General features: G+C 49.1%; 1 protein-coding gene across 4 annotated transcripts in view; it reads left to right on the forward strand.

The window, feature by feature from the left end:
- TDRD12 (tudor domain containing 12) overlaps window positions 1–22,920 on the forward strand; it is a 3,388,409-nt gene that overhangs the window by 3,167,108 nt on the left and 198,381 nt on the right. For all 4 annotated transcript variants that reach the window (XM_078668261.1, XM_078668260.1, XM_078668262.1 and 1 more), the window contains one exon: window positions 9,849–9,961. In XM_078668261.1, the coding sequence (XP_078524387.1) occupies window positions 9,849–9,961 (113 nt within the window). The remainder of the gene's footprint in view (window positions 1–9,848; window positions 9,962–22,920) is intronic.

The following is a 22,920-nucleotide window of genomic DNA, read 5'->3' on the forward strand; positions in this document are numbered from 1 at the left end:
CCTTTCTCAAGCTCCCTGATCAGGTCCTCTCTTCAAATCCCCTGTTTTAAATAGATTCCTCAAAGGCATTACTCACCTTTTCCCTCCTATTCCTTTTGTGATGCCAGAGTGGGACTTGAATCTGGTTCTTACATTCACCGGGGTTGGTATTGCTGGTGTATCTCTTCTAAGGTAAGGAATCTACCACTATGTGTTTCTTTCAGATGAACAAGTTACTTACCTTCGGTAGCGATATATCTGTAAGAAACATTAGTAGTGATAGATTCCTTACCGCCCCACCCATCCTTCCCGTTCTGCGAACTGATTTCTAGGGTTAAGGTCATCCCATTCTGGACCCTAGTTTTAAGGCACCAGTGGTCAGTATCTTGTATGGCTCTGCGTTTCTGGCGCGGAAAATCGTGTACAGTACTGACGTCAGCGCGCGAGGGCGACGTCTACCACAACGCCAACGACAGACGCAGAGCCGCACAACGCCACCTTTCGACGCGCAGGGATACTGCTGATGGATTCAGTCTGATGCCTGGGGGTAATTCTAAGGTAACTAATCTATCAATACTAATGTTTCTTACAGATATATTGTTACCGAAGGTAAGTAACATGTTCATCAGTAAGAATGTTACTGAAGGTAAGTTACTTGTTCTTCTCGACTGAGTTGCTTACTGCCGTTATTCTGCTAATTAGGTAGTACTCCTTTTATCAACAATTGTGGAAAATCATTTGTAGAAAAAAATAAAAGCACCCATGTTTGTTGAATTTAGATGCAGGCCGACCTTTGATTAGGACAATTTGCATCATAAAGGACTGTTGAAAGCATATGAGCTGTAGATCATATGCTTTAGCATTGATAGCCATCTGGTGTTGGGCCCAAATGTTTGCAGTTTGTTTTTCTTTGAAGAAGTCTATGAAGTCACGGGGTAGGTGACTCCTCCTTTTGGTGATAGTGCGCATGGGCATCGACTCCATCCCCAGATTGTTTTTTTTCGCCATCAGGCTCAGATGTGTATTGCTGCGCTCTGGTTTGGTATCATATTCGAACCCCTTCAACGCGCAATCCTCTACTCTCAAATGTATTGTCTTTCGATCGCGGTTTCCCATTCGACACACATTGTGTAAATTGTGAAAACCTTTGATCGGGAAATTTGAGGCGGGCCGTCGGGCCTACCCGTGCCTTTGAGAAGTTGGCCTGGTATATGATGTTCACTATTCTAGTGAACACCTTGCACCAGTCCAGACAACCCTTATGGTGATGGTTGTAAGTCAACCTTATAGACCAGCTATCCTAGTGGTAGCGTGGACAGAACAGTCTTAGGCTAAAAGACTCTTGAGGGAGTGTAAAGCCAGCTGTTTTACCATATGTAACCCCTTGAATAGCAAATGAAAGGACACCACACAGGATATATATAAAATATATATGTATTTATTTACTAACACACTCCTCTGAACTCTTTATGAGATCAGAGGCAAAAGCACATCACAAGATACTTTGTCAAAATACGATAAATTGCACAAATTACAGTTAGGCCCTAGGGGCGAAGCAAACCATATACTAAGAAAGTGGTATAAGTACCACGTCACGATAAAGGGAAAGGCCTAGGGCCCAGAGAATCGCTGGGGCTACACTATCTGAACCTTAGGTTAGGAGTAGGAGGCCCACAGGCGGCACGTGCAGTGTCTTTACACACACGCGTGAGTCAACACAAAGTCAATGGGAACTTAGAAGTTAGATAAAGAAGGATTTAGGACACTTCCGGTTTAGCTAGGAGGAAACGACAAAAAACCTAGACACTTGGATAGTCAATACCCTTGGGAGCACCGAAGTACTCGCGTTACCTCACCCACAGGAAGCGGGTGCATAGGTGTGAAGATGTGTCGGGTTTCGCAGTTGAAGCCTATGGAGACCTGGAGGAAAGATGCTGCAGGCGACCAGGAGGAAGATGTCCAGGTGGATCCAAGGGTGGATCGAGGATGAAGAGGACCTGAAAGCAGAGGGGACAGAGTCTGGGTCACTAGCCAGTGACCGGGTGGAACCAGGAAGGAACCAGACGACATTGAGGAGCAATCAGGTGCTGTCGTGAAGCCAGGAGGCGTCGAGGACGACCAGATGCTGGAGAGGAGCTGTCCCACGAAGGTTCTCGCAGATGGAGGGGTTGACCGCCGGATTGGAGTCAACAAGTCTTGGCAAAGGCAACCCACGCAGGATTCAAAGAAGGCTTCTGATGCAGACCAGCAAGGTCTGAGGTGCCTCACCTTTGCAGGGAGGCAAGGGCCAGTCTGGAGCAACCAGACCAGTGAGTTGGTTCAAAAGGATTGTCATCACAGAGGCTACTAGCCAACGGGCCAGCAACCGGACAAGGCATCGAGCCGAACACAAGCAGAAGGGCCCCACGCAGAACTCGTGGAGTGTGGAGGGCTGATCTTGGGTGCAGGTGGAGCTGGGATTCAGGGCTTCTCAATCCCCAGTGCACAGCTGCGAGTATACCTCTGAAGCTGCACAGTTAGCAAGTCGTAGACTTTTCAAGATGTCCGGTCCCACGTGTCTCGTCACCTCCACGGATCTCAGCTATGCTGCAGACGTGAAGAGAGGGTCAGAGAGGTCTGGAAGTCTGGGTCTTGTCAGGCTCTGTGCTCGGGTCCCGGCGGGAGCGTCGACTAAGCAAGCTGTTGATTTGCTGGATGGTGCCTGGTTGCCCAGGGTGGTCACTCCTTGGCCACAAGGGAGATTCTTCAGTCTTCAGCTTCAGCAGAATGTCGAAGGTCCAGAGTTTCATTTCAAGTTTCAGTTCAGGATCAAATCTAAAGTCCTGGGACTAAGCTCCTACTTTTATACAACTAAAAGGGGCTGGATTACTTTCTAGGTCCCTCCTATGGGTGGGACCAGGAAGAGGGGTGGTTATACCCCCTTTCCTTTGTCCAGTTTCGCGCCAGAGCTGGGGCTGGAGTGCCCCAGCAACCGGTTTGAACTGGGGTATGCATGAAGCACCTAGTGTGCCTCAGGCAGTGTCTCATTCTATTCAGCCCTCTCTGTCCCAATACACAAAGTCCTGTCTGGGGTTTTGCTCGCACCTCTCCAGGCAGGAAACCTATTGTCCAAATCTCCGTGACTGGAAGGACTCCTAGCAGCAGGAGGTCAGACTTGTGTCTGTGGCAGCAGCGTCCAATTTGTGACTCTGGGGCTCTGGTTAACTTTAACCGGGATAGTCAGCAACAACATGTCTTCTCCCTCTAGAAGGGTGGAATGCTACCCCCGTCGCCAGAATTGACGAGGGGGTAGTATTCCAAAGCATATGACACCTTACACAACATGTTTTTATAAAGCCAAACCAGTTAGCATTTAACCGCGAGGTTCATAATGCACTTAAGAGTATATGGTACGGCAATATCATATAACAGCTATAAGGACATGGTTCCGAAAGCTGCTGACAGGCTCAGCTCATGCTAGAGCACCATCTCACACATAACCAAGCACTCTGCCTCCCGGATTGTAAAGGCCTGCCATAGGAGTGACTTATAGGTTACTGTGTGTCTATATATAAGGGTAGATATAGGAATACTATACCTAAGCATGGGGTGATTACACGACCTTGCCCCAGCTGAGTGATCAGCCAGTTGTGTCAGTTTGAGTGGCCAGGGGTGGCATAATACATGCTGCAGCCCCTGGTAGGCCTTGGTCACACCTATGCCGCCCTGAGTACCTAGGGTACACTTCTACAGGGGCTGATAAGGTGAACCAATTCCCAATTGTGGATGTACTTAGAGTACATGGTGTGAATTTAGAAAGCGTGCATCTGGGCTGGGGGTCTGATTAGCAGGCCCACAGCCACATCTAAGTCGAAAACCAGTAAAGCAAGAGCAAAAAGTGGGGGTGACCATAGGAAGCAGACCCTACTCTCCTACAGTGCCGACCACGCCAGCAGTCAATGGAACGAACTCCATTCAAGCTATGTCACGGGTGTCGTGCTAAGTTTCCATGCACAGACTTGCACGAGGTCTGCAACCTCTGCTTATTTCCGGAACACATCGAGAAGGACTGTGAAGCATGTTGATCATTCCGATTGAAGAAGACCCTTCGTGATCGTCTGGCTCGACACCACGAGATGCAACGCGGCAGCGGCTCCGTACCTGACATGTTCGGCGAAGATGTATAACTCCAAACGTGCAGCCGCAGAAGCGGAGGAAGAACAACTGGTCTCCGTGTCCGAAGCCGACTCCGATATGGAGGAAGACCTGAACGCCACTCCGGGTCAATGTACCATGAGTACTGATCCCCATGTGCCCACGCAACCAAAAGCTAAGGCTCCGGTAACACCCTCGCGCCGACACTGAGAAAAAGTTTCAGATGCCCCTCCCTCCAGCCTGGCTATGAAACATAAGAACAAGCCTTCCAGCTCGGGCTCGAGCCGGCCCCATTCCGGTGCCATACCAACACCTCCGCTAGTGAAACATAAAACAAAACATGTGACAGTTCTTACACCTTCGTCATCAAAGACACCTTCGACACGGAAGGCCTCGGATCCGAAATCCTCCAAATCAAAAGTTTCGGATCCGAAATCCTCCAAACCAAATTCTCGGAGCCGAAATCATCAACACCTCAAAGCTCGGAGCGGACACCCTCCCCGACGAAAAGTTCGGAAACGAAACTTGCCACTCCGAAAGCTTTAAACCCTAAACAGGCTAAAACTAAGCACTCAAAATAAAAAACATTCGGCACGCAAAGACTCTCAGCCCAAATCTTCCACGCCGGAATCCACTCTTAAAGAAAAAGATAATCCTTCCAAGGAGCATCCATCTGAAGACACAGTTTTGGATCCAAAACAAAAGAGACTTACTATTGACCCTAAAACTGGCCACCGTCTAGCCACTCTTCCTAAAAAACGGAAACTGGATCTCTCAGAGGATTCTCCTATACCGCTGAAGAGAAAGGACATGGGTACTAACCCTTTTCTCCCTCACATACCTCCCTCTCCTCTTCTTATTCCCGATTTACTAATTACACCATCAAATTCACCATCACCTCCACTTTCACCTGACACACAGGATGAAGATTATGGGAATGGGGATTGGGGTGGGGGGAAGATGATCAGGATATACCACAAGACATACCTCAGGACACTGATCCCTGGGAAGATTATGATAAGGATCAAGATCAAAATAATGACCCGGACCTGTATCCCTCTAGACCCTCCCTGCCTGATGACAAAATTGGCTTTGCGCAGCTTATCAACAGGGCTGCTCAGTATCACGGGGTAAAGCGACATACAGACCCTCTCGAAGAGGATTTCCTTGTGGAGACATTTACGCACTGACAAAGGTCTACTAATACTTTACCAATGCTCAAGGGCTTGTTGAAACACACAGACGAGGTATTCAAAGACCCAGTTAGTCGGAATACTCACACCTAGAGTGGATAAAAAATACAAGCCCGCTCCTACAGACTCTGCATATATAAAAGGCCAGTTGCCCTAAGACTCTCTTGTTGTATCTAATGTCCGCAAGGGAGCTAACTCTCAAACTACAGGCAATGCCCCTCCTCCCGATAAGGAGTCAAAACTCATTGATGCCTCAGACAAAAGAGTGGATTTGCAGGCTGCTAACCATTGGCTTATTGCTCAGGCCCTGTTACTACGCTACGATAGGGCACACTATGATGAGTTGGAAAAACGTATGCAACACTTGCCTGATAAGTATAAAACCAAAACTAACGACCTCATTCAGGAAGGTAAACTTATCACCAGAACTTCCATAAAATGTACACTAGATTCAGCAGATACAGCATTTCTTGCCATCAACACCATCATACTGCTGTGTAGGCACACTTGGCTTCGAATCTCTGGATTCAAGCAAGAGGTCCAATCCTCCATACTTAATCAGCTCGTTGATAAGGAACATCTTTTTGGGCCAGCAGTGAATAGTTCACTAGAAAAAAGGAGGGAAGACACCGAGACTGCTAAGTCCATGGGGGCCTTACAATTTCCTTCTAACAGCGGTTTCTCTCGCTGCTCCTTTTACAGGGGTGGCTCAATAACAGTGTCATCAAAGAATTCCTCCTCCTCTTAAAGGAATAACAACCAATACCTCCTCCAGAGGTTATTTTCGAAGAGGCTACAGAGGAAATAATAATAAGGGAAGAAACAGGTAACTCCACCCCCACTTCCCCTGACAATAAACAGTGACTTCCCTCCGCTACCCCCGATCATCCCACACCTGTCGTGGGACGTCTTGCACAGTTCCTACCTGTCAGGAATTCAATCACCTCAGACAAGTGGGTAATACAAATTATTCCAGTATGGTTATTGCCTGGAACTTACCTGAACTCCCCCAACTATCCTTCCAAGAGAATGTGCAATGTCACCAGAACATCTCACCCTATTAAAATAAGAGGTTCTCTCTCTAGTAGAAAGACATGCGATAGAACCAGTCCCATTATATCATCAAGGGACAGGAGTGTACTTCCTATACTTTTTGATTTAAACAAAAGACGTTTCTCTCAGGCCCATACTGGACCTCAGGCAGTTAAACCTCTATATTCAATCAGACCACTTCCACAGGGTCACCCAACAACAGGGGCTCCCATTGCTTCAGCAAGGCGACTTTCTTTCCACTCTGGATTTAAAGGACACCTACTTCCATATTCCCATTCACCCGGCGCACAGGAAATATCTCAGGTTCCTGGTGGACGGACAACAATACCAATTCAAAGTTCTTCAGTTTGGATAACTACAGCACCCAGAGTCTTCACCAAGTGTCTGGCAGTAGTCGCAGCTCATTTAAGAAGACAAAACATTCACGTCTTCCCTTACTTGGACGACTGGCTAATAAAAGCCAAGTCACAACACAGCTGCATACACCACACTCATCAAACAGTTCATCTGTATCACGACATGGGATTCACTGTGAACCTCACCAAGTCTCATCTCCAACCCTCCAACACGCAAGTGTACCTAGGAGCCACAATAGACACTTGCAAAGCTCTAGCATACCCCAACCCAGTCAGGATACGCAATATGCAAACTCTGATCTCACAATTTCAGCCTCAACACTCATAACAGCTCGGGTGTTCATGCAATTGATCGGAATGATGTCTTCTTGCATTCTATTTGTTCCTTACGCAAGACTCCAAATGCGTCCCCTACAGGAATGCTTAGCACGTCAGTGGAACCAGGCTCAAGGTCAGCTAACCAATCTGGTGTTGGTAGACGGCCGCACCCATCGCTCTCTGCAGTGGTGGAATACACAAAACCTTTCCAAGGGGTGGCCATTCGTCTACCCGGTACTACAGATAGTGCTAACAGCAGATGCATCGCTCACTGGTTGGGGAGCTCATCTTCAAAAATATACCATTCAGGGCATGTGGACACTACAGCAACAACAACTCCACATAAACCATCAGGAGCTGTTAGCAATTTTTCTGGCATTGAAAGCTATTCAACTATATTTAGTAGGCAAAGCTTTCCTAGTCTGTACAGACCATATGACAGCAATGTACTACATACAAAAACAAGGGGGGGACTTACACTCTACAGCTTTCACACCTAGCTCAAAGCATATGGAGATAGGCCATACCTTAAAAGATATATCTCCTTGCAGAACATCTCCCAGGAGTAAACAATAAGATTGCTGATCTGCTCAGTCATCAAAGGCAACCAATCCACAAATGGGAACTACATCCTCAGGTGCTCCTCCCATTCTTCCAGATGTGGGGCTACCCAGAAATAGATCTGTTCGCCGCACACCTCAACGCAAAATGCCCAATGCGCTATGGATGAACTGGTTAGGGAAATTTGCTTACGCTCTTCACCTCTCCCGCTAATTCCATTAGTGGTTCGGAAGCTCAAGCAACATTCCCTCACAATGATCCTAGTTGCTCCCACATGGGCTCGACAACCATGGTTCACAACCCTGTTGGAACTATCAGTAGTTCCACATCAAAAATTACACCTCTCCCCCAAGCTTCTCACTCAGAACCATGGAGAGATAAGGCATCCAGATCCCAATCAACTCAACCTTGCAATCTTGCACCTGAAAGTAAGAGTTTGGCAACCTTAATCTCCCGCAAGACTGCATGAACGTCATTAAAGAGGCTAGACGACCTACCACAAGAGCATGCTATGCAGAAAAATGGAAACGATTTGTAATTTATTGTACTAACAATCAAATCAATCCACTAGATGCTTCAACTCAAAACATCACATGCTATCTGTTATACTTACAACGTGTTAATTTAGCATATACATCTATACGATTGCATCTTTCGCGACAGCGGCTTACCTACAGAACAGACACTTGTCTTTGTTTCATGTATCCACTATCAAAGCCTTTATGGAAGGACTCACAAGAATCTTTCCTCCTATACCTCCGGCTTCCCCCGTGTGGAATATTAATATAGTCCTTACAAGACTCATGGGCCCACCATTTGAGCCTTTGCACAAATGTGAACTACAGTTTCTGACTTGGCATGTAGCCTTCCTTATAGCCATCACATCTCTTAGAAGAGTTGGTGAGATCCAGGCACTAACTTTACAAGAACCATTTTTACAGATTAACCACAATAAAGGGGTTCTGAGGACTAACCCAAGATTTTTACTCAGTCGTTTCTGCTTTTCATCTCAACCAGTCAGTTGAGTTCCTCATGTTTTTCCTCAACCAGACTCAGTAGCAGAACATGCTCTTCACACATTAGATGTGAAAAGAGCGATACTTTATTACATTGAAAGAACCAAATCTTTTTGGAAAACTAGACAACTCTTTGTTGCTTTTTCCCCCACCACATAAAGGCAATCCCATTTCAAAAGCAGGTATTGCACTGTGGATAGTTGAGTGCTTCCAAATATGCTACATTAAAGCTAAACGCACCTTAATAACTCCCCCTAGAGTGTACTCTACACGCAAGCTAAGGGCTTCTATGGCCTTTTTAGGGAACAAACCCTTAGATGACATCTGCAAGGCTGCAACACAGTCTATATCACACACATTCACTAAGCACTATTGTGTAGATGTGTTAGCAAAACAACAAGCTAGTGTGGGCCAGGCAGTTTTAACCTGTTCGGTGTGTCGGACGGCCCCCGGTCGTCCGACGTCACAGTGGGTGTCTGCAGAGGACAGCCGGGGGCCGTCTGAAACACGCCCACTCCATAAATCACCCGCACAGCGGCAGAATTCACGCCGCAGTCAACGGGTTAAGAACACTATTTCAAACCACTGCAACAGATACAGTTTAGCCACTGCTGGGGAAATAACTGCTGTATAGTCTATGCTAAAGAATATGATCTACAGCTTATATGCCTCAAACGGAAATTCTACTTACCCATTATGCTTCTGTTCTTGGCATAAAGAGCTGTAAATTCATATGCACCCACCCGCCTCTCAGGGTAACTTTATCTGTTGCAGTACTATGTTACTTAGATACAGTATACATGGACATCTTTTTCTACTCGTTCTAACTCCATCATCGCCCTTACGGCAAAACAATCTCGGGATGGAGTTGATGCCCATGCGCACTATCACCGAAAGGAGGAGTCACCTACCTCATGACTACAAAGACTTCTTAGAAGAAAAACAAAGTGCAAACATCCGGGCCCAACACCAGATGGCTAGCTATGCTAAAATATGAATCTACATCTCTATATGGCAATAGCATATGCATACTGGGTAAGTAGCATTTTCCTTTTGTTGCAAGAGCAGGCCAACATTAAAGGTGTAAGCCAATTCCAATTGGTAGCCCAAGGATGTAGATACGAAAGTACAGATGTTTTCTTTCTCTACTGCTGGTTGAATGTTACTGTTAAGATGTAATGGTATAGTTTTCTTTTTTGTATTATATATGGTAAGTTCATACACTTTTTTTCTTTTAGAGACCATTCTTCTACATCAAGTGGGTTTCATAGCAACTCTTCAAGCTTACAAGACTGTCTAGCAGTTTCAGAAATTTGTAATTCAACACAAATGGTGCAAAATGAGAAGCATGGTAAGAACTTAAATATAGATATTTTTCTAGTTAAAATTGTGTCTTATATATTGACATTTATGTTTCTAACTCAATCTATTTAAATATCCTTCACTCTGGTCTCTTGAATCGGACATTAAAAGAATGTTACTGCTTCATCGGCAATGATGCTAGACATTCCCATTGCTGCTGTGTCCCTGGTGTGTGTTTATATAGCTTATGTTAATTTTATTTAATTATATTTCCCCTTGAGCCATACTAGGGGCCCGATGTAGGTAAAATAGATTTACCGATTTTTAATTTCCGAATCATACCGATTCGGTAATTAAAAATCGGTAAATCTAAGGGGTGGAGATGTAGGAACATCCAGATGTTCCTTTTACCGAATCGGTAAATATCTGTATTTACCGATTCGGTAAATACCGACCGGTAATGCCCCATTCATTCCTATGGGCTTTGAAGCCCATAGGAATGAATGGGGCATTACCGGTCGGTATTTACCGAATCGGTAAATACAGATTTTGACAAGGGTGCAGGGGGTGTCACTTTGACACCCTCTAGCACCCCCAAAAAAGATTCGGGGGCCATGTGGCAGGCATACCTGCCTTAAGGGCAGGTCTGCCTGTCATATGGCACAGGTGTGCATGCACACATGTGCATGCACACCTGAATCGGTATTTTACCATCAAATATATTTGATGGTAAAATACCGAATCGGTAAGGGTTGTGGGACTCAGAAGAGTCCCACCTACATATCAAAAATACCGAATAGGTATGAATACCGATTCGGTATTTTACAGAATCGGTAAATTTACCGATCGGTAAATTTACCGATTCTGTAAAATACTGGGCCCTACATACCAAATCAGATTTACCGGTCGGTAACGGCCGAAAATACAGATTTTCGGCCGTTACCGACCGACCTACATCTAGCCCCAAGTGTTTTCTGAGGTCCTTTAGATGTTAGAATTACCATAACAGCCCACAGAGTAAAGTTATTTCTCCTTTGTCTTTAAGACTCTTTCCTGAAGGTGCAGAGGATTCAGAATGATAATTACTTCCAGTATGGATTGTACACTTTCTTCTCTTAAAGCTTCCCCAATTACTTTTGCACTCACTTGTTTTCTTGAAGAAAAAATGGTTTTCCCGTGTTTTTGCAATGTTCTCTTCATCTTTTTCTCCATTGTTTTCTATTATTTCTGGCCAGTGGGACAGTGGACAGTGGGAAATATCCGGATACTTTTAACAGCTCTTACAGGCATTTAAAGGTGTGGGGATTGACTGACAGATACTTATACACGTCGACCTGAGGTCCATCTAAAGGCTTTTGCAGCACTCCCCCACACTGCTATGCAGCCCCTTAGCACTGCATAAACAATCAGACTGAATAGAGAGAAGTACCTGCTACACCGACTGCCTAACCTGTTGCGATTACCAGCTTTGTGGACCCAAGGGGGTTAAGTAGAGGAAATCCAAATGGCCGCAGGGCACTACTAGCCACCCTCTGACAGGCGGTGATTACCGTATCCAACCCCCCTCTTCCCCTGGATGCAACCACCACACTGTACCGTATTTGCCCACAGCTGCCCTACCTCACGCAACCAAGACTGGTGGTAACAGGATTCCCTCTACGCATCAAACCAAGCTTTACAAATATGCGATACCTAAAGACATTGCCCCCTCCACAAATACCCAAGGGAATCAACCTCAAACCGATCTACCTGCCCCAGAGGGAGAATCGCTGACATTGCATAACATTTTGAAAGCAATACATTAGGTCTGAATGTCTTTGGAGCATGAGATAGATACAGTGAATATTGAGGTTATGCTGGTTAGAGCAGATCTCTGAAAAATGGGGGCCAGGATGTCAGAACTGGAAAACTCAACCTTGAAATCCCAAGTCAAATATCTACATGTGAAGACCCAGACCTTGCAGGATCGTGTTGAGGACTTTGGAGACTGTTAGAGTTGCAACAATCTTTGTATTATTGGTGTGAGAAGTTAGCCTGGCATATGATGTCCAATAGTTCTAGTAGGGACCTTGCACCAGTCTAATCGACCCTTATTGATGGTGGTTGTAAAGTCAACCTTATAGAAAGCTATCCTGGTGGTAGCATGGACACGCAGTCATCAGGCTAAGACTTCATAGAGCGTATTAAGGAAGTTGTTTTACCAATTATAATCCCTTGAATACCAAATGAAAGGACACCACACAAGGTATATATCAAATATATATGTATTTATTCTAAACACAATCCCTCTGCACTCTTTATGAGGTCAGAGGTAAAAGTACAATACAAGTTACTCAATTACTATACGATAAGTTGCACAGTATACGTTATGGCCTAGGGGCCTCACAAACCATATACTAACATAGTGGTATAAGAACCACAAGAGAATTAGAAAACAGGCAGGGGGCCTGTGAAATCGCTGGGGCTACTCTAAATAACCAAAGGTTAGGAAGTAGGAGGCCCACGGGAAACGTGTGCAGTGTCTAAACACAGCCGCGGGTTACCATTGACTTTCTATGGGAAACGAAGAAGTTACAAATATACAATTTAAGGACACTTCCAGATGGACTACGATGGAACCCTTTTAAACTAGGACACCTCGAGAGTCAAGACACACGGGAGCACCGGAGTACTCGTGTTACCTCACCCAGGGAAGCCGGGTGCATAGGTGTCTTTTCGTGTCGGGTTTCGTCGTCGTTTTCAATGGAGAGCTGCAAAGAACTGCTGCAGCCGACCAGAGGAAAAGTGTCCGGGTGGATCGAAGATCTGTAGAATCTGAAATCAGAAGGGACAGAGTCTGGGTCACTTGCCAGTGACCAGGGCGGCAATAGGAAGATGCCACCAGATGTCGGGTGATTTCAGGTGAAGATGTGAAGTTTGTCTCTTCAGCCACGATGACCAGGAGGCGTTGACGACGACCAAGAGTTGGATTCGAGCTGTCCCATGAAGGATCTAGTTGACTGCGGTGTCGGTATCCGGAGTGGACCCAACAAGCCTTGACAAACGCAACCCACGCTGGATGTCGAGATTGGCTTTGGAGCAGACCAGCAAGGTTTGAGGAACTTCTCCTTTGCAGGGAAGTTGGAGCAAGCCTGGAGCGCCCAGGAAAGCAAGTTAGATTCAAAATGGAGTCTTCCAGGGGCTCACTAGCCAATGGACTAGGAACCGGGAAGACGCGTCGAGCTGAAATGCAAAAGCGGGGCCCACGGGTCTCTCGTAGAGTGGGGGCCTCTGAGCTTGGGTGCAAATGGTGCTCGGGTCTGGGGCTTCAAGCACCCCAATGCACAACTTCGAGTTAACTTGTGAAGTGAGTGCAGCTTGCAAAATGCAGGATGTCCAGGAGTTCCGGTCCCACGTCTCTCTTGTCCGCCACGGGTCTCAGCTTTGTGTGAGCGAAGGTCGGGTCAGAGATGTCTGGAAGTCCGTGTCCTGTGTCGCAGATTCTTCGGGATCTGGCGGGAGCCTCGAAAATGCAGACTAGCAAAGTTGCGGTTGGTGCCTGATTGAACAGGGTGGTCACTCCTTGACCACAAGGGAGATGTTTTCCAGTCGAAATGGAATGTCGAAGGTCCAGGATTTATGTTTCAAAGTTTTGTCCAGGGTAATCTAAAGTCCTAGTGACTGGGCTTCTATACTTATACTAAGTTTAGGGGCTGGACCACCCTTAAGGTCCCTCCTATGGGTGGACCTGGGAAGGGGGTGGTTACACCCCTTTCCCTTTGTCCAGTTTCGTGCCAGAGCTGGGGCAGAGTGCCCCAGCAACCGGCTTGAACTGGGAAATGCATGGAGCACCTAGTGTGCCCCAGGCAGTGTCTGGAAAGCATTCACTGAATGCAGCCCTCCCTGCCCCAATACACTAAAGCCTGTCTGGGGAGGTGCTGGCACCTCCCTAGACAGGAAACCTATTGTCCAGGCCTCCCCTGCTGGAGTTTTGTCCAGCAACAGGTGGTCAGACTCGTGTCTGTGGCAGCAGCATCCATTTTGTGATGCTGAGGCTCTGTTTAACTTTAACTAGATAAACCAGTAAAATCATGCCTTCACCCTCTAGAAGGGTGGAATGCTACCCCCCCCCCCCCCGGCCAGGACTGGCGGGGGGGTAGTATTCTAAAGTGTTTGACACCTTACACGAGATGTTTTGACAAAGCCAAACCAAAGTTGGCATTAACCGCAAGGATAATAATGCACTTAAGAGTATATGGTATGGCTATATCATACAACACCTATAAGGAGATGGCTCCGAAAGCTGCAGAGGGGCTCAGCTCATGCTAGGGCACCCTCTCACATAAAACCAAGCACTCTGCCTCCAGGATTGTTAAGGCCTGCCATAGGAGTGACTTATAGGTGTATATGTGTCTATATGTATATATAGATATAGGTATACTATATCTAAGTAAGGGGTGATTACACCACCTTACCCAGGCTGTATGGACAGACCTGTAGTGTCAGTTTGGAAGGCAAACCAGGGGTGGCACAATACGTGCTGCAGCCCCTGGTAGGCCTAGGGTGAGGGGCTCACAAGGGTGACCCAGTAACCAATCTGGTATGTACCTAAAGTACATGGTATCAATTTAGAGAGAGAACAGCTGGGCTGTGGGCCTGATTAGCAGGGCCACAGCCACACTAAAGTAAAAAAACAAGATAATCACAGCAAAAAGTGGGGGTAACTATAGGAAGCATATCCTACTCTCCTACAATTGGGGTTCAGGAGAGATCGGAGGGCCCAGCTGTGAACCTTTTTGTAGAGGAGTTGATACTCAAGATAATGAAAGTAAGGGGCCTGTCAAATTATTTCTCAGCTGAAAAGAAAAGGCTCACCAAATTCCTGACACTCTTCCCACACCAGGTGTACCTCCCTGTCCCCTAATAGCCCATATATTCAGCTGTCGAGGCTGTGATATCATCTTGCAGGTGCCTGCCTCGCAGTGTTCCGCCGGTTACCTATGGTAATGCCACTGTTACCTTTTTTTCCTACTTCACGTTAAATATTCAAAAACTGCTACGTAGCTTTTTGGAAGTCAAGAAAGTCTTATGGAAATGGGAGATAAACTGCTCAAAACTCTTCCCTGCTAAACTAAGAATTGTGGCAGATGGTAAGACATGGTATTTCACTGATCAATACTACTGAGGCATGGTACTAGTTGGATGGTTGGACAGTGGTGGGAGTTTTTTCGCGAGGACAAATAGCATCTGTTTCCAGGCATGCAAAACAACGTGTGGCTTAACAACGCAGTCAATACCATGACTATGTCGTTACCACGTAGTCCATTGTAATGCAAGTCATTACAACGACTTGCTTTAGGAAATCGCTGGACTTTGGAATAGTTTAAATTACTATTCCAACTCCTGTCGGTGTATCATTAGGAAAGGTGTTGGACTAAAAATCCAACAATGCATTCTCTAAAGCATGTTTTTGTAATGACTTGCGTTGCATTGGAACTCGTGGTAACGTCACATTTGTGGTATTGACTGCGTCGTAAAGGCACTACTTTGTAATTCCTCATTGTAATAGATGTTTCCCCTTGAGGACATCTACCAACTCAGACATGGCAAAACATCCACACTCCAGAGAACTAGGATGAAACAGAACTCCGGCAGCAGCACGCCAATACTCGTCAGGAACCAGACTCTTGACTCCTGGCAATCCACAGCTACAGCTTTAGATGGCGGACACCAGCATAATAGAAGAACCCTTGACCTCATTCGCCTAAGGTGTCCCGCTAATGGAGATCCTGTTCTTATACCACCGACGCAGGGGACACCAATCATTAACTGTGAGAAGAGACACTCTATGGTAAATCAATTTCTTTTACTGGGGATGTGGGTGGATGACTGCTCGGCCCAGGCCACAGCAACCTATAGTTAGTATGATGATCTGATAGAGACTACTAGCCGCAGATTCCTTAACGTAGAATTATCCCCAGGCGTGAGACTGGATCTGGAATTTTTTTTGCCACAGCATCCCTGCACGCGGGGGGGGGGGGGGGGGGCAGCATCACGCGACTCCGCCCAGGTGTAGTCCGCGTACGTGACATCAGCGAGGTCACATAAGTCCCACCCCGGCGCGCCTAAGTCAGTTTTTTCTTTTTCCGTATGCAACGCAGATCCGGATCGTGCTCCAGACCTGTTCAAGCCTTTCCCTTTTGCTCTTTGTGTGTGTATGGGAACAGTGTGCGAATGCCTTCGGACTTTAGGACTTGCTCGTCTTGTGGACGCCTGATATCGCGACAAATCCTCTCCCCATCTGCATGTGGTGTTTGGGGGAACACCACGACTCCACCGATTGCTAAGCGTGCCAGCAGATGAAACCGAAGTCCTGGCGGGAGCGCCGGAAGAAACTTCTCTCCACCCACATGTCCAGGCCGGCATCGTCACCTTGCACGGCCCCTGCGGAAGTCTTTCGAAACCTCTGCCTCCGTCTTCGACATTGTCCCTCTCCCAGGCCGAAGAGCGTCACTCATGTATCGGTAAGTGTCGCAGTTTGTCCCTGAGTGCCGGTTCCCGGTCTGTTGGGGGCGCAGGTGAGGTTCTGTGGTTTTCGACTTCGCTTCGTATCTAGCCGCCATTTTGTGTCCAGCCGCCATTTTGTGTTGCCTCACTCAGGCAGCACGGCGAACGCAGTGTTTTTGCTTTTTCAGCTGCAACATGTCTCTTCTGTTAAAAATTAACCCCTTGTCCTTGTTTACGAAACCGATGTCAGGGTCTGGCCGAGTTTGTTAATCCATGTCTAGATTGATTAATCCTTGTCTTACTCCACTGTTTGGGTCCCACCATTCTTTCTTACTTTCTTATTTGATTGGCCTTCGCTATTCTCTTCGTGTATTCTCTTATTACACAAACTATCCTTTGAAACACGCGAACATGTTCTACCACCTGCAAATTGAATTACGGGCACTAGTGTTGATTAACTTGAGGAGGAGAGCACCCAGGGTCTGAAAGGAGGGCGTGTTTAAGATACTTGATAGCTTGTTTTCGAACTTTTCCTATTTGTCAGTTTTGTATGTTTTGGGAGTAGCCATTTTAAATATGTGTACTATAAGAGACTGTGAGCCACGGAGTTAAGTGCCAGTCTCCTGAGAATATACCATTAGGGTACTTCTTGGACAACTGTGCTTAGCTGCAGCTAATAAACTCGATTTTCTACGCCTAACAGAGTGTCTCGTGTCTCTGTCTGACAAGGCAGGTGAACCCGGAGATTATAGGCGTGCCCTGCGCCGCTCGGCCCATAAGGCCCGGTTCTCCAACTGGCGCCCAACGCGGGGCGACTCCAGTGGTAGTGGTTCAGCCCGAGGGTCGTGAGGAGCTTCGCAAGAAAATTCTGGAGGATTTCGCGAACCACGTGAGCGACCCCTGTATGTCGAAGTGGACCGAAGGTCTTTTGCAGCGCGGCTACTCCTTTCCGACGGCTGCTGACGACTGCTGCCCTGACTGTCGCCCTGCCTTGGCCCTCTGGTGATGATTGGTATCGCGAGACGTTAGACGGACATCTGTTGGCGTGAGAAAACATTTAGTTAAGTATTCGTGGGTAGCGCCCACTCTTTTATTTTGTTTTTGTCATTCGATTAGTGCACTTATCGAAGCCGAGGGGTAAGTACGTTTGTGCTGTGACTGTATTGTTTTAAACCCCTTGAAGTTTGTGAATAGTCCAGTTCGTTACGAAATGCCTGGACTTAGTAAGTTTAAGAAGTTTTGCTGTTTAGGCTGTAATAGGGATTCCCGGCTAGAGGACTCTTGTCCAATTCCTCCGGTTGGAACTCCCACTTATGAGCTCTATTCGAAACATGGTCTTGGCCATATTATTTTTAATGAAACATGGATTCGATATACGAAGAAAGATGGTGTCTTGCAGTGGCCACAAAATGGTAGTTTTGAGCCTGACATATTAGATAATTTAGAAGCAATTTTGTTTAAGAGAAAAGCCCGGCCGGCAATGTTTGACTCTTTCCGCCTATGGCGTAAAGAAGCCAAACAGAAAGAAATTAAACAAGCAAAAAGAGATAAAGTGCAAAATATCGGGGCGTGGCTGGCAACATGGCCGACTAGGTCGAGTCTCCCGATAGCTCCGGCGAGCCGACTCCGATCCGACGATTTTTCTGGTGCCCAGAAGTCCCGTACTTGCCGCCCAGCGCACCCCGTTGCCCCTGGACACCTGCCGGGAAGAAATCGCGCTGTGTCCTGCCCGGCCGGCGGCACCAGAGGCCAAAGAAGATCCAGCGAGGGTCCCGCGACGGTCCCAAGATGGCCCCTTCCCGCGATTGCAGCCCGGAGTGACCAACTTCCCCGTCGGGCCTGCGGAACTAACTGGCGGTGAGCGGGGGGCCCCCGGGCCTGAGTTTGCCAATGGAGCCGGAGTGTGCCTGTCCCTCCGGGCGATAGAGACTGGCGGAGCCCGAAACAACTGAGGCGGCAGCCGGCGTGGCCCGCGGTAGAGAGGGGGACCGCGCCGCTTTAGAGGAACTCGGCAGGGCGCTCTCCTGCCTCCGGCCTTTCTCCAGCCTCTCGTCCCTCTTGTCCGTCCCTCCCCCCCCCCCCACCCCGGGAGTGCTTCGACATGAGGAGCCGGCTGCGGGACCCGGCGAACAGGCAGCGCATGCGGGCTGACTCCCGGCGGCAACACATGGCCTGGAGAGGGAGGCGGTCCCAGCCTGGACCCAGAGGAACAAATTGAGGCCGCGGCTGTGAGGCCTACCGGAATCTGCGGGCGGCGGAGGGCGGCCTCAGCTGCTGCAGGCCGGTGAGACCCGAGCAGGATTGGGGCACGTGGAGTGGGGCCGTGCGGCCGGCGAATCCGACCCTGAGGAGGCCTGCCTGCTCCCTGGAGTGGTGAGTGGAGCGAGGGCTGCTGAGCCTTGGGATCCCTGGACATTGGTGGAGGCGCCTGGAGGTCATCTGACGGCCCGGACACAGTGTGGGGGGCCCGTGGGTGTGCGGCGGCGCCCAGGGCCCTGACGAGGCTGTCTGTTGGGGGCCCGGTTGAGGGCTGTGGAGGTGCGAACCGGGCTTGGTGCGGACGCCCGCTGTGCATGGGAGTCCAGGTGGAGGGCATCGGCCTCGCGCAGAAGGTGGTGACCAGGAGTGGTGGACAGTAAAGTGACCTGTGTCACGGGGCCGGTGCTTGTGGCTTGAAGGAGTGGTGGACTGTCACCCCTCGCATCTACTCAGTATGGGGAAAAGGGAGGCGCTGGCCAAGACCTCGAAGCAAGGGACCCTTGATAGGTATGCCACGGGCCCACCTGCAGCAGACGCGACTACGCCCCCCCAACGCTCGGACATGCCCTGCTGATGGAGGCCATCCAGGCATCCCAAAACGATATCCAGGCTTCGCGAGCGGCCCTTGAGGTTAAAATAGGAGAGGTGGGCTCCGAGGTGACGCTACTGCGCCAGGACTTTCGAAATCTGACTCAGAGAGTGACTGTTGTGGAGACGAGGCTGGGAGATGCAGAGGATGTCATCCGAGGGCTCCAGAAGGACGTGGAGGACCTACGGGCATCGCATAAAAGCCTCCAGTGGAAAGTGGACGATGCAGAAAACAGGGCCCCACGAAACAACCTCCGCTTTGTGGGATTTAGGGAGGGAATCGAAGGGAACAACATGGAGGCCTTCCTGCACGCATGACTCCTGAAAACCTTCCCGACTGCGCGCTTATCTAACTGCTTCGTCATAGAGAGGGCGCATCGTGCATTACTCGCAAAGCTAGCGGAGGGGGCCCGGCCGAGGCCTGTGATAGCCCGCTTTTTTAACTTTGTGGACCGAGACACCATTTTGTGAGAGGCCCGTAGACTTGGGGAGATCAGACTAGAGAATGTGTCCATCATGATTTTTCCAGACTATAGTCAGGAGGTCCAGAAACAACGGCGCTCCTTTGACCAAATAAAAGCGAGGCTCCGAGAGCTACGGATGCAATACATGCTCCTCTTCCCTGCGAAGCTGAAGATTATCTTTCAAGGGAAATCACACTTTTTCACTCATCCAGATGATGCCTGGCAGTGGCTGGAGGAGCGCCCCCTGCGACGAGACCTTGAGGCCAGCGGTGGGGCCGGGCCGAGTAGGCCAGCGGAGGGGTCACGGTGGAGGCAGCAGAGATCCCAAAGAACCAGGGGATCCCGTGGCACACGGAGGCAGCAATCGACTCCCTACCCGGCCCATAGTACAAATCAAAGGATCCGAAGAAACTCGTCTTCGCCGGTACGGAATGCGCACAACGGCTCCAGATACAGCTGCCTCATGCGGGATGCAAGATCAGAGGGGGAGGAGGACGCCGCGGGGTGCTCCTCTGGCGATGAAGGGGCACAGACACCGTCACTACATCCCCTGGTGGTAGCAATTAACGAGCTGGAGAAAGAAGCGAGCGGAGGGGCCGCTGCATCCTCAGGCGACCTTTAAGGCTCACATTCGTGAAGTGGGAACTTCTGGGACATGGCTGATGCAGGCTTGAGACTGGACTACACGCAAGTTGGCATACCCCTCCCCGCATTTCCTTCCTTCTTTTCTATCACTTTGACACTTTGGCTCTAGACGGGACATTGTTTAGTGGTGTGAGTGACTAATTGAGGAGGAAATTTGGGGTTCCGAGTTTTCTTCGAGTTTGGAGTTCTAAGTGGGGGGGGGGGTTTGAGGGTGGGCGACAGACCCTTCCCTCCGGGCACTTCCTTTTGGTGTCAACAGGCCGGAATGGGACAGACGGGGAGAGGTGGTGGGGTGGGGGGACCGGGGAGGGGGGGAGTTGCATCCAGTTTTGGGTTGTTGGGAGGGGGGAGGCGCTGAGTACTAGTGTCTTTGGGAGGGTTGGGGGTTCGAGGGGGGAACTGTTTTTTGCATGTCATTTCACTCTTGAGGCACTGACACAACAGGCTCGTATCATGGCACCTCTGAGACACGGCACACACTATGATGAGATGGGATGATGGTAGTGCCGTCTGTGAATGACCCATCCAGCGGGAGGCTAAAGATCTTGACGTGGAATGTCAACGGCCTGGGCAGCAAAATAAAGAGGGGGCTAGTAAACAACTATATTAAAAGACTGAAAGTGTATGCGGTCCTATTGCAAGAAACACACCTACAGGGCACTTGTTGTAACTTTCTCGCTAGAGGGCAATATCAAACACTGGCGCATGCAGGCTTCACTTCAGGCTCGAGGGGGGTGGCAGTCCTCTTCCGGAAGCAGCCTCCGTTTCACGTCACACAGACATGGGTGGATCCACAGGGGTCGTATGTAGGGGTGAGGGGGAGATGGAGGAGAAGGGACTATACGCTCCTTTCGGTATATGCTCCACCTAAACTGCAAGCAGGCACATTGAAAGCTGTGGCGGATATCCTAGTTGCCACGTCCGACATGATCCAAATCATAGGGGGAGATTTTAATGATGTTATGGACCCCACTAGGGACAGAACGGGAGGGGGGGCCAGGTCATCGACTACTACACTGCTAGCGAAGACAATGGTAGCATTGGGCCTCACGGATGTGTGGAGATGGCGACACCCTGAGAGGGCGGAGTTTTCTTTCTTCTCTGGGGCACATAGGGTTTACTCCCTGCTCGACTATATCCCGGGGGACATTGCACACCACAGACACGATAGAATACCAAGCGAGGGGCATATCAGACCACTCCCCTCTCTTAGCCAATATTGGGGGAGGCCCGGGGAAGCCGAGGCCAGACACGTGGCGTCTGGCAGCCTGGGATCTCCAAAATGCAGACATTGTCCGTGGCCTTCGGGCGGATGTGAAGGTGTATCTATCAGAAAATGTGGGCTCTGTGGAGTCCCGGGTGACGCTGTGGGAAGCGCTCAAGACGGTCCTTCGGGATAGGGCTCAGAATAGAGTAGCGGATGAAAAGAGGAAGGCAGAGGAAGAGGTGACTGCGCTTGAGGAGCGGATCCGGACTCTGGATTGCCGGTATCGCTCTGGGGGCGACTCGACTGTCCTCAGACAATTGTTGGATACGCAACGACAATACAGGCACCGTGTAACAGGCGAGGCGAAGGCGCAGGCCCTGGCGACGCTCCATCGCCTATACGATGTCGGAGACAAGACCGGCAGGTTGTTAGCCTGGCTCAGTAGGAAGGAACGGGATGCACGATGGGTGGAGAAGGTGCGGGATGGGCTGGGTAATTGGGCACAGACGGATGACCAAATAGCTGGGGCATTTGCGACCTACTATGGCGCCTTCTATGAGGCCAGACCGTTGGGGTCGGTAGAGGATGCGCTCCAGTACATGGCTTCTATGGATCTCCCGAACCTAGAGGAGGCGGACCAAATTGGTCTGGAAGCGGACTTTACTGTGGAGGAAGTTAGAGAGGCACTGTCTAGGCTCCGGGTGGGGAAATCTCCGGATCCCAATGGCTTCCCGGCGGAGTTTTTTAGGAAAACGGCGGACTTGCTGACAAGTCACATGCTGGGCCTGTTCCAAGACGCCTTGGAGGAGGGTAAACTACCATTGGACCTCCGCCAAGCCACAATTGTTCTTATCCATAAAGAAGGCAAACCTCCCGAGGACTGCACGTCCTATAGGCCCATTTCATTACTGAATGTAGAGGTCAAACTCCTTGCGACACTCCTAGCCCTGCGCCTACGGGCGGTCATTTCAGGCCTGGTGCATCTGGACCAGATGGGCTTCCTACCGGATAGGGCAACCCGGTATAATCTCAGGCAGACGCACAATTGGCTGCTGAAGGTCTGCGACCACGAGGACCCCCACCTCTTCCTATCCCTTGACGCCGAAAAGGCCTTTGATGCTGTTCTCTGGCCCTTCTTAGAGGGGGTTTTGATTGGTTTTGGGTTTGGCCCGAAATTTAGGAAATGGGTGAGCCCGCTCTATACAGACCCCAGAGCACGAGTCAGGGTGAACGGAGTACTGTCTACAGACTTTCCAGTGCAACGAGGCCCTTTATCCCCCTTACTGTTCGCTCTCACCATAGAGGTCCTCGCATGTACAATTCGCCAAAACGAGGGGATTACAGGGTTTGGCCTGGGTG

Source organism: Lissotriton helveticus, chromosome 12 (genome assembly GCF_964261635.1).
Source record: "Lissotriton helveticus chromosome 12, aLisHel1.1, whole genome shotgun sequence".
NCBI classification, from domain to species: domain Eukaryota; kingdom Metazoa; phylum Chordata; class Amphibia; order Caudata; family Salamandridae; genus Lissotriton; species Lissotriton helveticus.